At 50.2% G+C, this 12,999-nt stretch overlaps 1 protein-coding gene across 3 annotated transcripts in view; it reads left to right on the top strand.

The window, feature by feature from the left end:
* The window catches only part of NUB1 (negative regulator of ubiquitin like proteins 1), a 37,372-nt gene extending 24,698 nt beyond the window's left edge, over positions 1 to 12,674 (top strand). For all 3 annotated transcript variants that reach the window (XM_021665225.2, XM_021665226.2, XM_021665224.2), the window contains 7 exons: positions 982 to 1,168; positions 1,882 to 1,989; positions 2,755 to 2,907; positions 8,341 to 8,487; positions 10,141 to 10,236; positions 10,894 to 11,071; positions 11,316 to 12,674. In XM_021665225.2, the coding sequence (XP_021520900.2) occupies positions 982 to 1,168; positions 1,882 to 1,989; positions 2,755 to 2,907; positions 8,341 to 8,487; positions 10,141 to 10,236; positions 10,894 to 11,071; positions 11,316 to 11,494 (1,048 nt within the window). In that variant the 3' untranslated portion in view covers positions 11,495 to 12,674. The remainder of the gene's footprint in view (positions 1 to 981; positions 1,169 to 1,881; positions 1,990 to 2,754; positions 2,908 to 8,340; positions 8,488 to 10,140; positions 10,237 to 10,893; positions 11,072 to 11,315) is intronic.
* The last annotated feature ends 325 nt before the right edge of the window (positions 12,675 to 12,999 follow it).

The raw sequence follows: 12,999 nt of genomic DNA, 5'->3' as shown, positions 1-12,999 counted from the left end.
GAGGCCATGTGGATTTTGTAGTTTTATACAAGAGCGGTCTTACTTTTAGAATACCAATGAACACAGAGAGATAAAACCTTTAAAGGTTATTCATGTATAATGTGTGGTTCCAAATGTTCTTATTGAAGACTTGAGACCTAGATTGGCATTAGGAATTTTTAATGTAATGGTAACTTAAAATCAGTCATCTTGAAGGCTGTTTGTCAGCACCCCTCCTGGGCCATACTGACATCTCTTGCTGTCTTTCTTCCCTTCTCCACGCCTGGGTTCAGCCTGCTGCCGCAGCTGCAGAGTCCTGTGTTGCCTGCACGCAGGCTCTCAGAAATCAGCCGGGCGGTTAGAGCCTAGCACTTTCTGGATTGTTTTTCCTCCCAGCTTGAATGTGGTTGAACCTGAATGCCTTGCCGGAGCCTTCATCAGTTGAGGCATTCATAGTAGTGATTTATTTTGGTGTGTCTTTAAAGAAGTGGTGTTCAGCCTGGCTATCCATTAGAATCACCTGGGGAGACTCTGAAACTATAACATCCAGGCCCAACCCCAGAGATTTCTGTTATATTTGATCTAGGTGGGATCAATGATTCTTAAAGAAAAAAAAAAAAAAAAAAGAAGTTGCTCTTGTCCAGGTGATGCTGATTTGCAGTCAGGGTTGAAGTCATGGCTTTAAAGCATGGTCTTCCCCGTGTTTGCTGAGGGCTCTTGAAACAGTGGCCCTGGGTTCCGCTTCCTATCAAGGTGCTGCATGTATGTCCTGGGGCAAGTGGTGGTAAGCTTTTATTCCTAAGCCCTGATTTCTGATTTCCCTTCTTTTACCCCATTAGCAGAATGAGATTATAAGTAGAGCTTCCTTCCTAAATATTAGGCTCTCTCTTTTAGAGCAGTCAGCCTTTGAACATATACCAAGAACTGGGAAAGAATTCCAGTAATTCAGAAAAAGGTTTCAGATGCTGCTTGGCAGTGATGTCATTCCCCTTCTGTTTCCAGTGAGTGTTGCCGAGAGCTGCTGGACACGGTAGATAACTACGCCGTGCTCCAGCTGGACATAGTGTGGTGTTACTTCCGCCTGGAACAACTGGAATGCCTTGATGATGCAGAAAAAAAATTAAACTTGGCCCAGAAATGCTTTAAAAATTGTTATGGAGAAAATCATCAGAGACTGGTCCACATAAAAGTATGTTTCTGGAATTCATTTTTGTCTTGTTGAGTCCATTTCTAGCATTTGTATTTATTCCTGTCAAAGTAGTTGAATTACTGCCAGAAGGTGATTTGATTTTGATAGTAGTATGCAGTGTACTCTTTTTAAGCTATATATTTATAAAGTGTTCAAAATCTGGCTGTCTCTTTAGTGTGTGAGTGTTTAGTCCAGAGGAACACGGTTTGCTAGTTAGAGAAACCCCACCGTGATCACCCTGACCAGGAGAGAGCTGCTGACTTCTTTATGTTGGTAGAGTCTAATTTGCAAGATGTCAATGCAGAAAATAGACATTTCAGCAGTAACAGTTTGTGTGAATGATTCACAGCTCAAGAGCTGTGGCTCAAGTAAGGATTTTTCTGATTCTGACAAGTCATCAAAATCCTGCTTATGCTCTCTTATACCTGGTTTGGATTTTGACATACTTCTCTGCTGACCTGAAGGGCTGCTGTGCTGGATGTCTGGAGGCTGGTGCTCTGGCACCGTCCCTCCTGTCTGGTATGAGGAATGTCATCCTACCACAGGGCTCAGGGAAGAGGGGGCTTCACTTTTGCCATCAGTCATAGTGAAGTTATGCACATTTTAATACTACCACTTTGCCCCTCTAGAGACAAAGGGAATTACAGATATGAGTATTATAGGGCTGTATAGAAATAAGGCAATTTTATCCTTTTTTTCTCCAACAATTTTAGGGAAATTGTGGGAAAGAGAAGGTACTGTTTTTAAGACTCTACTTACTTCAAGGTATCCGAAACTATCACAGTGGAAACGATGTAGAGGCTCGGGAGTGTCTCAACAAGGTGAGAAAAGTACAGCTGTAACCATTTTCACCTGCTTTTAAAATACATTCCCAGAAGTTAAGGATTTTCACTTGTAGTTTGTGACTTGTGAGAAACATGCTGCACTTTCTCCATGCACAGGAGAGAGATGTTGGACCAGAAACATATTTGTATTTGTTAGAGTACAGGCCAGATGCTGTAATAAGGAGACTTCAAAAAGACAGTGACTTTGATTGGATAGAAGTTTATGGCTCGCTCATCGCGAAGTCTAGAGGTGAGCCGGGCTACAGCAGCGAGCAGCCCGCCAGCCTGTGTGGCGTCCCAGGTTGCTCCTGTCAGTGCCTCTTCCAGCCAGCAGAGGGGGCAAGAAAGAGTGCAGAGCAGGCCACTCAAGAGCTGACCCAGCACTGCACCCAGCGCTGTGGCTGCATGCCATTGACCTAGACTTAACCACCTGGCTACACCCTGCTGCACGGGAGGGTGAGAAATGCCACGTGCACAGCTCAAATTCGGGGGTGTTTGTTGCAAAAACAAAATGGATACCAGTCACTTCCGCAACACCCAGCCTCTCTGCTCGTGTTGTGTTGTGGCTGAGTTATGTGAGCAGATAGTGCTGGTCTGTTTCCATTCGTACCTGTTAATAGGTCAGGTTTAGAGATTTTATCCAAAATCCGATGCCCTTTAATTCACATTGGGTACAATTTAATTTCTTCTAGGCTTTTGCTTTGTATTAAGCTGTAAGTATTGCTATGGTTACGTGATTCTTACATTTCTCCCTGTCTCTAGGCACAGCAGCTCTTTAAAGAGCTATATATTGATCCATCCAAAGTTGATAATTTGTTGCAGTTGGGATTTACTGCCCAGGAAGCCCGGCTTGGCCTGAGGGCGTGTGATGGGAACGTGGATCATGCGGCCACTCATATTACCAACCGCAGAGAGGTACCCACTTTCACAGTGCCCCAGCACTCTTGAGTATGAAAGAACAAAAAAAGATAATCCCATAGGAGGTGTTAATCACAAGGAGCTCTTTGTTACTCCAGATTGGAAAGGAAGGAGAGAAATTCGTGGTTTTTTTTTTTTTTTTTTTTCCAAGACAAGAGTCTCACTTTGTCACCCAGGCTGAAGTGCAATGGTGTGATCCTGGCTCACTGCAACTTCCCTCTCCCGGGTTCAAGCAGTTCTTGTGCCTCAGCCTCCCCAGTAGCTGGGACTACAGGTGCCTGCCATCACACCCGGATAATTTTTGTATTTTTAGTAGAGACAGGATTTCACCATGTTGATCAGGCTGGTCTCAAACTCCTGACCTCAAGTGATGCGCCCACCTCAGCTTCCCGAAGTGCTGGGATTCCAGGCGTGAGCCACCGCGCCCGGCTGAAACATGCCTTTTTTTAATTGGATCATTTTTCACGTGCTGCAGTCTCCTTAGATTTTGTTTCCTGCCGTGGTGGCAGGTTATGCAGACAGTCCCCTCTCTCTCTTTCTTTAACATCATAGTGTATTTCTGGAAGTCATTTTAAAAACAGAAAATTGTTTTTTCATGGAGTTATTATTATTAAAGTTGGGGATTGCATCCTTGCCTAGAAACATGAGTCAAACCATAGAAAAACAAGTTGTATTATATTAGGAAAGCACAGGTTAAAAAACTATAATCATGCCGGGCGCGGTGGCTCACGCCTGTAATCCCAGCACTTTGGGAGGCCGAGGCTGGTGGATCACGAGGTCAAGAGATCGAGACCATCCTGGTCAACATGGTGAAACCCCGTCTCTACTAAAAATACAAAAAATTAGCTGGGCATGGTGGCACACGCCTGTAATCCCAGCTACTCAGGAGGCTGAGGCAGGAGAATTGCCTGAACCCAGGAGGCGGAGGTTGCGGTGAGCCGAGATCGTGCCATTGCACTCCAGTCTGGGTAATAAGAGCAAAACTCCGTCTCAAAAAAAAAAAAAAAACTATAAAATCATTTGAAACAATTACGTACATTAAAGAAAACCTTAGAATTTTGGATTTGGAAGGATCCTTATTCTATCCAATATGTTAGTTCTTCAGTAAAAGAACTGAGGTCCGGAGGGAGGTAATGGTGGAATATTAGCCCGAGAAACATTTTTCTTGTCAAAACAAGAAGTTGGTATTAGATTATCTCACAGGTCCTTTCTGTCTACAACTCCAGCCAAAGAAGTCTCTAGAATCTTCACATGTATGTTATCTCTTGTTTCTCTTTTTGCTAAACACTAGGATAATCCTGAAGGCAAAAAGCAGCCTCAGGATATTTGGAGGGGAGCAGGGAAGCCCCATGGTTGTCTGCCTGCTTGATGGCGGAGAGGGAGTGGATTCGTGGGTTGATTCCATGGTGACCAGCCACAGAGCCGCTGGGGCCTCTCGTTTTACAACGCCAGCTTTGGCCGTTACCTTTCTCTCTCACCTAGTCCAACTGTGCTCCACTGGGTCTTGCTATGGAAGTCCATGAGTAGGTAAAGGCAGAGACTTTCAAAAGCCGAATTCTTTTTTTTTTTTTTTCAAGACAAGAGTCTCACTCTGTCACCCAGGCTGGAGTGCAGTGGCGTGATCACTGCAACCTCTGCCTCCCAGATTCAAGAGATTCTCCTGCCTCAGTCTTCTAAGTAACTGGGATTACAGGTGCACACCACCATGCCCAATTACTTTTTGTATTTTTAGTAGAGATGAGGTTCACCATGTTGGCCAGGCTGGTCTTGAACTCCTGACCTCAAGTGAGCCGCCCGCCTCGGCCTCCCAAAGTGCTGGGATTACAGGCGTGGGCCACTGCACCTGGCTGAAAAGTTGAGTTCTGTGTGTTTGAGTTTTACATGTTCTAATTCAGTGCTAACAGAAAAACGAACATTGCTGATACTGATTTGTTACTTTACTGTTACTCCACTACCAGTAAGATTTTATTAGCATCTGGAAAGCCAGTGTTTTAGAATGAGGTCATTTGGACAACATTTCTCACCGTTGTATGAGACTATAGTTGATAAACATCATCACACTCATGTCATTCACTTCTGCCTGTGATCACCCAAGAGGCCACAAGGACAGACACTTCTCGTCTCATAAATCAGAAGAGCTGTAGTGCAGAGGCAGTCTTTTAAAGTATAGTGGAGTCGTATCACGTGTACATTTCTGAAGTTAAAAGCCCTTGGGGAAAATGCAGATTAAAAAAAACTAGTGTGTATAGTGCAGTTGATCCTGCTCCCCCTCCCACCCATGGCTGTTGTCAGGATGCTTCTGGCTGAAGGCAGCAGCAACAACAAATCCCAGTGCAGACTGGACTCAACCTCAAAAAAGGGATGTGGTGGGATTTATTGGCCTGTTGACTTGTAAAAAGTCCAGAAGTAGGATCGGTCTCAGCGTTAGTTGATTCATTCAGTGGCTTACTGAGGTCACTGAGGACCTGAGGTCTGCTGTCTACCCCTACCCCATGTCATCGGTGTCATCCAGTCACACCCAGGAGCATAATCTCTGTCCCAGAATCCTCACTGCTTGTGATTGGGCAGCCTTGACCCAGCCACTGAGCTGGAGGAACGCCAAGACTGAGTGGCTCAGGCCTGTGGCAAGAGATAGAGGGTTGCTGCCTTAGCCCATTCAGGGGCCGCCTGGGGAGCTGGAGCAGCCTCCCACACCTCAGGGAGGGGTAGAATGGGTGCTGGAAAGACAAAAACCATGTCCCACAGAAAATGAGCTCCTAGCGGAGCTTTAGATGAGTGAGAAAAATCTGCTGCCCTCTGAGTTCCAAGGTTCTAGGTTTGAGCATCTCAGCTGAATGTAAAACCATTTTTTTTTTTTTTTGAGATGCAGTCACACTCTATCACCTGCCCAGGCTGGAGTACAGTGGTGTGATCTTGGCTCACTGCAACCCCCACCTCCTGGGTTCAAGTAATTCTCTTGCCTCAGCCTCCTGAGTAGCTGGGATTATAGGCTCGTGCCACCATGCCCAGCTAATTTTTTAGTAGAGATGTGGTTTCATCATGTTGGTCAGGCTGGTCTCGAACTCCCTATCTTGTGATCTGCCCACCTCGGCCTCGCAAAATGCTGGGATTACAGGTGTGAGCCACTGCGCCCGGCAGCAATTCTTTTGTTTGTTTGAGACAGAGTCTTGCTCTGTTGTCCAGGCTGGAGTGCGGTGGCATGATTATGGCTCACTGCAGCCTTGGTCTATCTCCTGGGCTCCAGTGATCCTCCTGCCACTCCTGGCTATTTTTTTCTTTTAAATTTTTTGTAGAAAAGGGGTCTCACCATGTTGCCCAGGGCAGTCTCAAACTCCTGGGCTCAAGCAGTCCTCCCACCTTGGCCTCCCAAAGTGCTGGGATTACAGGTGTGTGGCACTGCGCCCAGTCTTTAATACATAATTCTTAGAAGTTTATATTCTTTGTACAACATGGCCTTGCGTACAGACCAGTTTCTCATCTGGGAAAAGCAGCAGACTAGACACAGAGACTGCAGATCGTGCTTCAGTATGCCCAGGCCATGAGGCAGCCTTCCTAAGAGGTGGGCCCATCTTGCCTCGACCACGCAGCGCCTCTCTCAAGAGCTGACTCTACCGTAGCCACTGCAGTACGGTACTCGCTGTCACTGATTTGGTCTGCCTTATCTTTCTAGCTCATCCTGGGATAGAGAAGTATTAGAAAATACTTCAGTTTTCTCACGTGTGTCTTCATGGTTAAAAGGAAACAAAGACATTTGTGATGACAGGAAGTGTTCTTCGAAGCTCCCAGTTGATGCGAGGTCTGTGTCAGGTCATGCCCAGGTCTGCTGGCTGGCAGCGTCCTTCGCTGGCTTGAATGTTAGGTGTGCTGCTTAGCCTTTTGAAATACAAATGGAAGAAACTGTACTGAAAGCAGAGGATGGGACCAGTAAAGGCATTTTACGTGGAGTGTATGTGTGAATAAAAGTGGAAATGGGAGTGGTATGAAAGACTTCTGCTGGCGTGCACGGTTGGCAGTGTGGTAGGATAAGGTCAGTTTGGAAACATTGTTGGGGCCAGGCGTGGGGGCCTTCCGTAGCAGCATAAGGAACTGTTGCCCGAGTGTAGGGGGTGATAGGAGCAGCTGCAGGCTCTCAGGTAGGTGGCTGGAATGACGGAGCCCACTGCGCTGTGCAGCGGGGCTGGAGCTGGGGGAGACTGGCCGCTGAGAGGTCAGGAACTTAGCGGGAGCATGAGACAGGCCTGGTGCAGGTGAAGGGGAAGCAAAGGGAGCTGGTGCTGGGGGCGCTGCAGGGGCACACCGGGAGGGTCTCCCCTGACAGAGACAGGGCATGAGTCTCCAGATGCCTTCAGCCCTGGAGATGTTCCAAGCAGCTACTCTGTTCTGCGTGCTCCTGTTGCAGGCCCTGTGGAGTCTGGTTCCACGATGATGCTTCTGTTTTCCTAAGAAATGAGGCCACTTTCTTGCTGTGGGGAAAATGCAGGCAGGTGTCTGTTGCTTGGGCTGGGCAGGAGGCAGGGGCAGGTCTCTGGACGGAGAGGAGTCTGTTTCCTCCCCCATGCTCACTGCAGCTGATGAGGGGCTGGTCCCGGGAGAATGTGGCCATCACTTAACTTTTGTGAAAGCTTTCTGTCTGCTTGTTGGCAACATAATGACGTTGGATTAAATTCCAGGTTTTCAAACTTGCTTTGTTGTTGTTGTTGTTGTTTTTAAGCAGCAAAATCCCATTTTTAAATGACATTTTTATGGGCATACTAGCTTACAGAACCAACTGGGAACTCTCCTGATTGGCCCTGGGTGGGAGAGGTGAAGAGACTAGAACCCTCTGCAGCCACAGCAGGCACCTCTGAGAAACAGGCTTGAGAACCAAGAGGTCAGACGACCTTCATCCCTTGAGCATTCTGTGGGTTCTGAACGGACAGTCCCCAGAAGGCCCTGGAGTCCTTGCTCCCCAGACTGTGGTGGGTAGGTCATCAGCCTTGGCATGGCCCAGGAGTCCCCTATGCCCACGGATTCCACACCACATTTTAACTTGAGTCCCTGGGCAATTCATCAAAGGCTGGAAGGCCCTCCCACCGCGTGCAGGGAGCTCTTCTGCCGGGCTCCTAGAAGAGAATCCGTGCACCTCTAGCCTGCGACCTCTGCGGTGGGAGCGCTGGGTTGGGCCCATCCTGATGCCGGATGGTGGGTGGTGGGGTTGGTGACGGGCGTGTCACTTCCACTGCCTGCCCTCAGAAGCAGCACCCCACCACCGCTCTGCCTTTGTGGCGCCTCTGCCGTTTGGCTGGAGAGGTAGAGATAGGTCCCCTGTGCTTTGCTTTGGTTTTTTGGCTTTGTCTGGGAACCCCAAGAATCCTGCAGAGCATAGACTGGGAGGCTGTCTGTGAAATCTCAGTCCCTAACTTGGGATGGGACTTTGCTGTTTTCCTAAAGGAACTGGCCAAAATAAGGAAGGAGGAGAAAGAGAAGACAAGACACCACCTGGAGAACATCAGGTCCCTGAAAGGGATGGGCTACTCCACGCATGTGGCCCAGCAGGCGCTCCACGAGGCCAGCGGGAACCTGGACGAGGCCCTGAAGGTAGTGGCCCCCTCCCTCCCTGAAGGTAGTGGCCTCTGGCCTTGTCCCTGAGCACTGGGTCCTGCCCAGAGCTCCTTCCATGGCTCTCCAGCATCCTCCTAGGCTCATGGAGCCCACTCCCATGGGCTACCCTGTCATCCGGATTTGAGGGGCAGCTTTCTCCGGGGCTCCACCCCAGAGGCCGTGTGAGGCCCCATGAGGCCCCATGTTCAGTGCCTGGCAGAGGCCTGGCTCAGGAACCTGGTGCCTCCACACCAGCAGAGTCCATAGGCCGGGACTTTGTGGAGGGTTTCTGTGTGCAGCAGAGTTTAATGTACACAGGCATAGTTTCCACAGCAGAAAAAGAGAAGGGTAATTTAACTGTAGTTTCATTGTTTGGCATTAAAATTTTAAATGTAAGTATCTAGTTTTATTTATTTAGTCCATACTACATGTTGACAAAAGGGGAGCTTTTCAAAGAAATCCTCAGGAGTGACAGCAGGTGGGGATCCAGACAGCAGTGACTTTCCCTGGGCCAGCTCCCTCCCCTGGGCCAGCTCCCTCCCCGTGCTGGAGAAGCACATCAAATCTTCAGTAGGCCGGGTGCCGTGCTGCGTCTCAGCAGCTTGGCATGGAACCACCCTCTGTCCTCTCAACCCCGCAGGATCCCACGCAGTGGGGGGACCTGAGGGGTGCACAGAGGCAGGGGGCTGGCCGTGCGGAGGCAGCAGTCTAGGCAGATGCTGGGCCAGCGTAGCGGGGAGCGGGGGTGGGGGGAGCGGGGGCGGGGGGGGCAGGAGCTGGCTTAGGTTGTGTGTGTGCTGGGGGCGGGGCTGGGGGGCAGAGATAGGGTTGGAGGAGGTGGGGGGCAGGGCAGGTGTCCTCTTGTTTGCCCTGCTAAGGCAGGGCTGTGGGTGCAGCCAGCACAGGGAGTCCACCCTGCCTTTGCCTCACCTCTGCCCTGTTCCCCAGAAGGCTCCACAAGTCAGTACTTTTGTTACTATGTATATGTATATTTAACATATTCAATTTTAAAATTTTATTTGAATATCTAGTTTGATTTTTTTGTGTTAGAGAAATATTAAAGAGGTGGGAAATTCTGAATATCTGAAGGGACTGATGGGTCTCAATATAGATTTTAATTATACAAGTGGCACGTAAATACTTTCAGTCAACACAGAATTACTGAGTGTTGGAAAGGAAAGTCTCCACAAGGGTGTTTAAGTATTGTGTGATGAAGAAATCAAGGGTCAAAGTAACCCTCCTACCTACCTGACATTGTAAGTCTAGAGGGCATGACACTTTCAGAGATCAGTCAGGCAGCCCTGAGCTGCGTAAGAGACCTTTCTGTCTGCAGCTCTTCCTGGCCTCGTAGCCCTGACAAAACGTGTTTTCTTCTGCCCTCTATCCTTCCTGCTCTATCAGGAGAAGGATCCTTCCCCTGGCTAGTCTTGCTCCTCCTTCAAACCCCAGCTCTGTCATGGGCTCTGGCTGGAAGCCTTCTGTGAACACCAGCCTGGGTAGGAGCCCGTTTCTCGCCTCATAGCTGCCCATCCCTGCATCCTGAGTATCGGAGGACGGCTGGTTCCGCCTAGCACACGGCAGGGTGTGGTGCCTGTCTGAGCGTGTGATGAGTTCTTAGTGATGGGTAAAGCCTGTTCCTGTGTGTTTTAGATTCTGCTCAGCAATCCTCTGATGTGGTGGTTAAATGATTCCAATCCTGAAACCAACAACCATCAAGAAAGTCCTTCCCAGGAAAACATTGACCAAGTGAGTGACATGCCTGTGTGCCCTCGGCTCGGACAGCCTCGGGTAGGGTTGCTTGGGGTCACCCAGGTGAGTCAGGCAGCAGGACCAGGGAAGTCCATGCTAAAACTTGGCTCCCAGGCTCCAGCTGTGACCTGCCCGCCTCAGAGGCCACCCACGCAGCTACAGAGGGCGGGGGAGAGCAGGAAAACTGGGGAGGCGTCAGGAGGTTCCCTTCAGGTTTGCCTCCCTCTTCTATGCACCACGGTTTACATCAGCCCATTTCCCTGCCTGTGACCTAAAAGGATGTCGCTGTGTTCTGTGAAACCCATCCGGCTTTGTGTCCCAGGCAACGGCTGTTTGCCCGCCACACACACGTTAGTGTGCCTGTGTGCTGTGGCCGCTGACCTCGAAGTGTGTGTGGTGAGGCTGGCGTGGCCCCTTGCTTCAGCCGAGGCCATCACTTGTCCTGAGATGGCTGCTCACTGACGCACCCGACTCAAGTCTTCCAAGCCCCGCTTCGGGTTGCTCCATGCTCACATTGGCCCAGAAGCGTGACTTGTGCAGACAGGGCCATGGTGTGCACGCCGGGAGCTCTTCAACACGAGAGCCGGCTGTGGTGTGACGGGGCTGGCAGAGGTAAGCCAGGCCGGGTGCCGTGACCCCTGCGCTCTCCCCTAGCTGGTGTACATGGGTTTTGACACACTTGTGGCCAAAGCTGCGCTGAGAGTGTTCAGAGGCAATGTCCAGCTGGCTGCCCAGACCCTTGCTCACAACGGAGGAAGCCTGCCTGCCGAGCTGCCGCTGTCACCGGAAGGCTCCTTGTCCTCGCCAGCCACGTCCCCTTCAGACTCCGCAGGTAGGTGTGAGTCTCTGAGGGCCGTGTTGAGAGCAAAGTGTCTTCAGAAGCCAAGAGATGGGGATGGGGCCTGTGCCCTAGGCCTTGGCGAATGTGGAGACTGACAGGGGCGTCCTGTGATGTCGCCGGGCCGGCCTCCTGGACAGTGTGGCCCGCAGGAGGCACAGTCTGAGGTTGGCTGTGGTCATGCATGTGCCCAGGACAATCCCCACATAACTCTCACTCCTGCGGTGTCTGGTTGTAGGAACCTCCAGTGCCTCAACAGACGAAGACATGGAGACGGAGGCCGTCAATGAGATTCTGGAAGACATTCCGGAGCACGAGGAGGACTACCTGGACTCGACCCTGGAAGACGAAGAGATTACTATCGCAGAGTACCTATCCTATGTAGAGAATATAAAGTCAGCAACGAAGAAAAACTAAATACTGAACAGGAATAAGTACTAAGTTTCTGCTTATAAATGTTATCATTATGAAAAGGCAAATGCAGGTCTTTCTGTTCTCACTTTTTGTCAGAATTGCTAGTCCTCTTTGGTGTAGGAGGGGTGGGCAGGGGACAAGGCCAGCAAGGGTCCCAGGGCCTTCATGCCTGGTCTCGGGGAAGAAGCTTCCTCTGGCCTGGCGCAGGCCGCCCCCTCTGCCTCCCGGGTGTGCATCCCTAACCCTCCCCGGCCTGATGTTTCACCCTGAAGCAGGGAGACTGGCTGCTGCAGAACGGGTCCTGGGAAGGGCGCCTGGACCGCTTCCTCTCCAGCTCCGGCTCCATCTGCCCTCCTGCACCTGGTGCCCTCCAGCTCCGGCTCGCCTGCCTCCTGCACCTGATGCCCATGGCTCTCCTGCTTCCCCTGCTGCCATCTCTGCCAGGGTGCCCCATGGGTTCCCGTGCCCCCCTCCACCCGCCCCTCAATGTATCCTTTAAGTCTTCTTTCCAAGTGCTGTGGGGCGTAACGCCGAGGCGCAGGCCTCAGGGGCCATAGCAGGTCGCAGCAGCTGCCTTCAGCCTAGGACGTCAGTGTTTTCTGCTCTTAGCTCAGTAAAATATGCCCCCGAAATTCAGGGTCGAGTGTCAGACTTGATATGTATTCAAAATTCCTCATTACAAAAATCTTTTATTGATGGGAAAGGTGTAAATGCTAACCAAAGCAACTTATTTTTAATATTTTTAGACTCTATGCTGTCATACTGAACTCACTGCTAGCTTAGAGACCTATCAGAGATTTAGATCTATTTTCTCCAGGTTTTCTGTGGGGTTTTGGGTTCTAACCGTGTGACAGAAGGCTCTTTCTAAAAGCATGTGGTTCGCTGTGTGTCGGCTCCAGCAGGAAGCGTCCTCACTGCACCTCGCACTCCTGTGATGCGCATTCAGTGGGGGTTCCTTCCAGCGCCAGGACCGCAGCAGCAGCCAGGTGCATCCGAGACTTCTCCTGCCTTCCAGAAGGCGCTAGAAGCTCCTCTGATGGAAGGCAGGATGGGTCACGTGGGGCCGGCTGAAATGCTTCCACTTTTTCATAAAGCATGAGTGCTCTGGTTTGGACTGATGGGAATCTTCTTGTGATTCTTTTTAAATGGATGATACTGATGGAAATAAAAGGTGGAAAATATATTCCAAAATTGTCAGCCTAACTCCGCAGTAAGTTACTCAGTCTCCCCAGCTGTAGGTGTGGAAAGTGTCTGGGTGGCTGGCACTGCGTTTCGATTGCAAGATGTTTGTTTCCAGAGGTTTTGTGAGGTGATGGAAGGATGACCTGAGAAGCAGCAGCGGGCATCTGCTGTGAACAATGCCGCATGCAAAGCTGGGTGGTGGGGGGACCCTGGGCCGGGGACTGACACGCACCCGTCGGGGTTTGCCTCGAAGTGCCCAGTGAGCTGAAGTGACGCGGAGTCTCGGCCTCATTTGAGACAATGTCACACTTGGATTTGGGCCTGAT

Source organism: Aotus nancymaae, unplaced genomic scaffold (genome assembly GCF_030222135.1).
Source record: "Aotus nancymaae isolate 86718 unplaced genomic scaffold, 86718_ANA_hifiasm-v0.15.2.pri h1tg000002l, whole genome shotgun sequence".
NCBI lineage: Eukaryota > Metazoa > Chordata > Mammalia > Primates > Aotidae > Aotus > Aotus nancymaae.
Note: the sequence above shows the minus strand (reverse complement) of the source record. Positions and strands in the feature narration are given on the sequence as shown.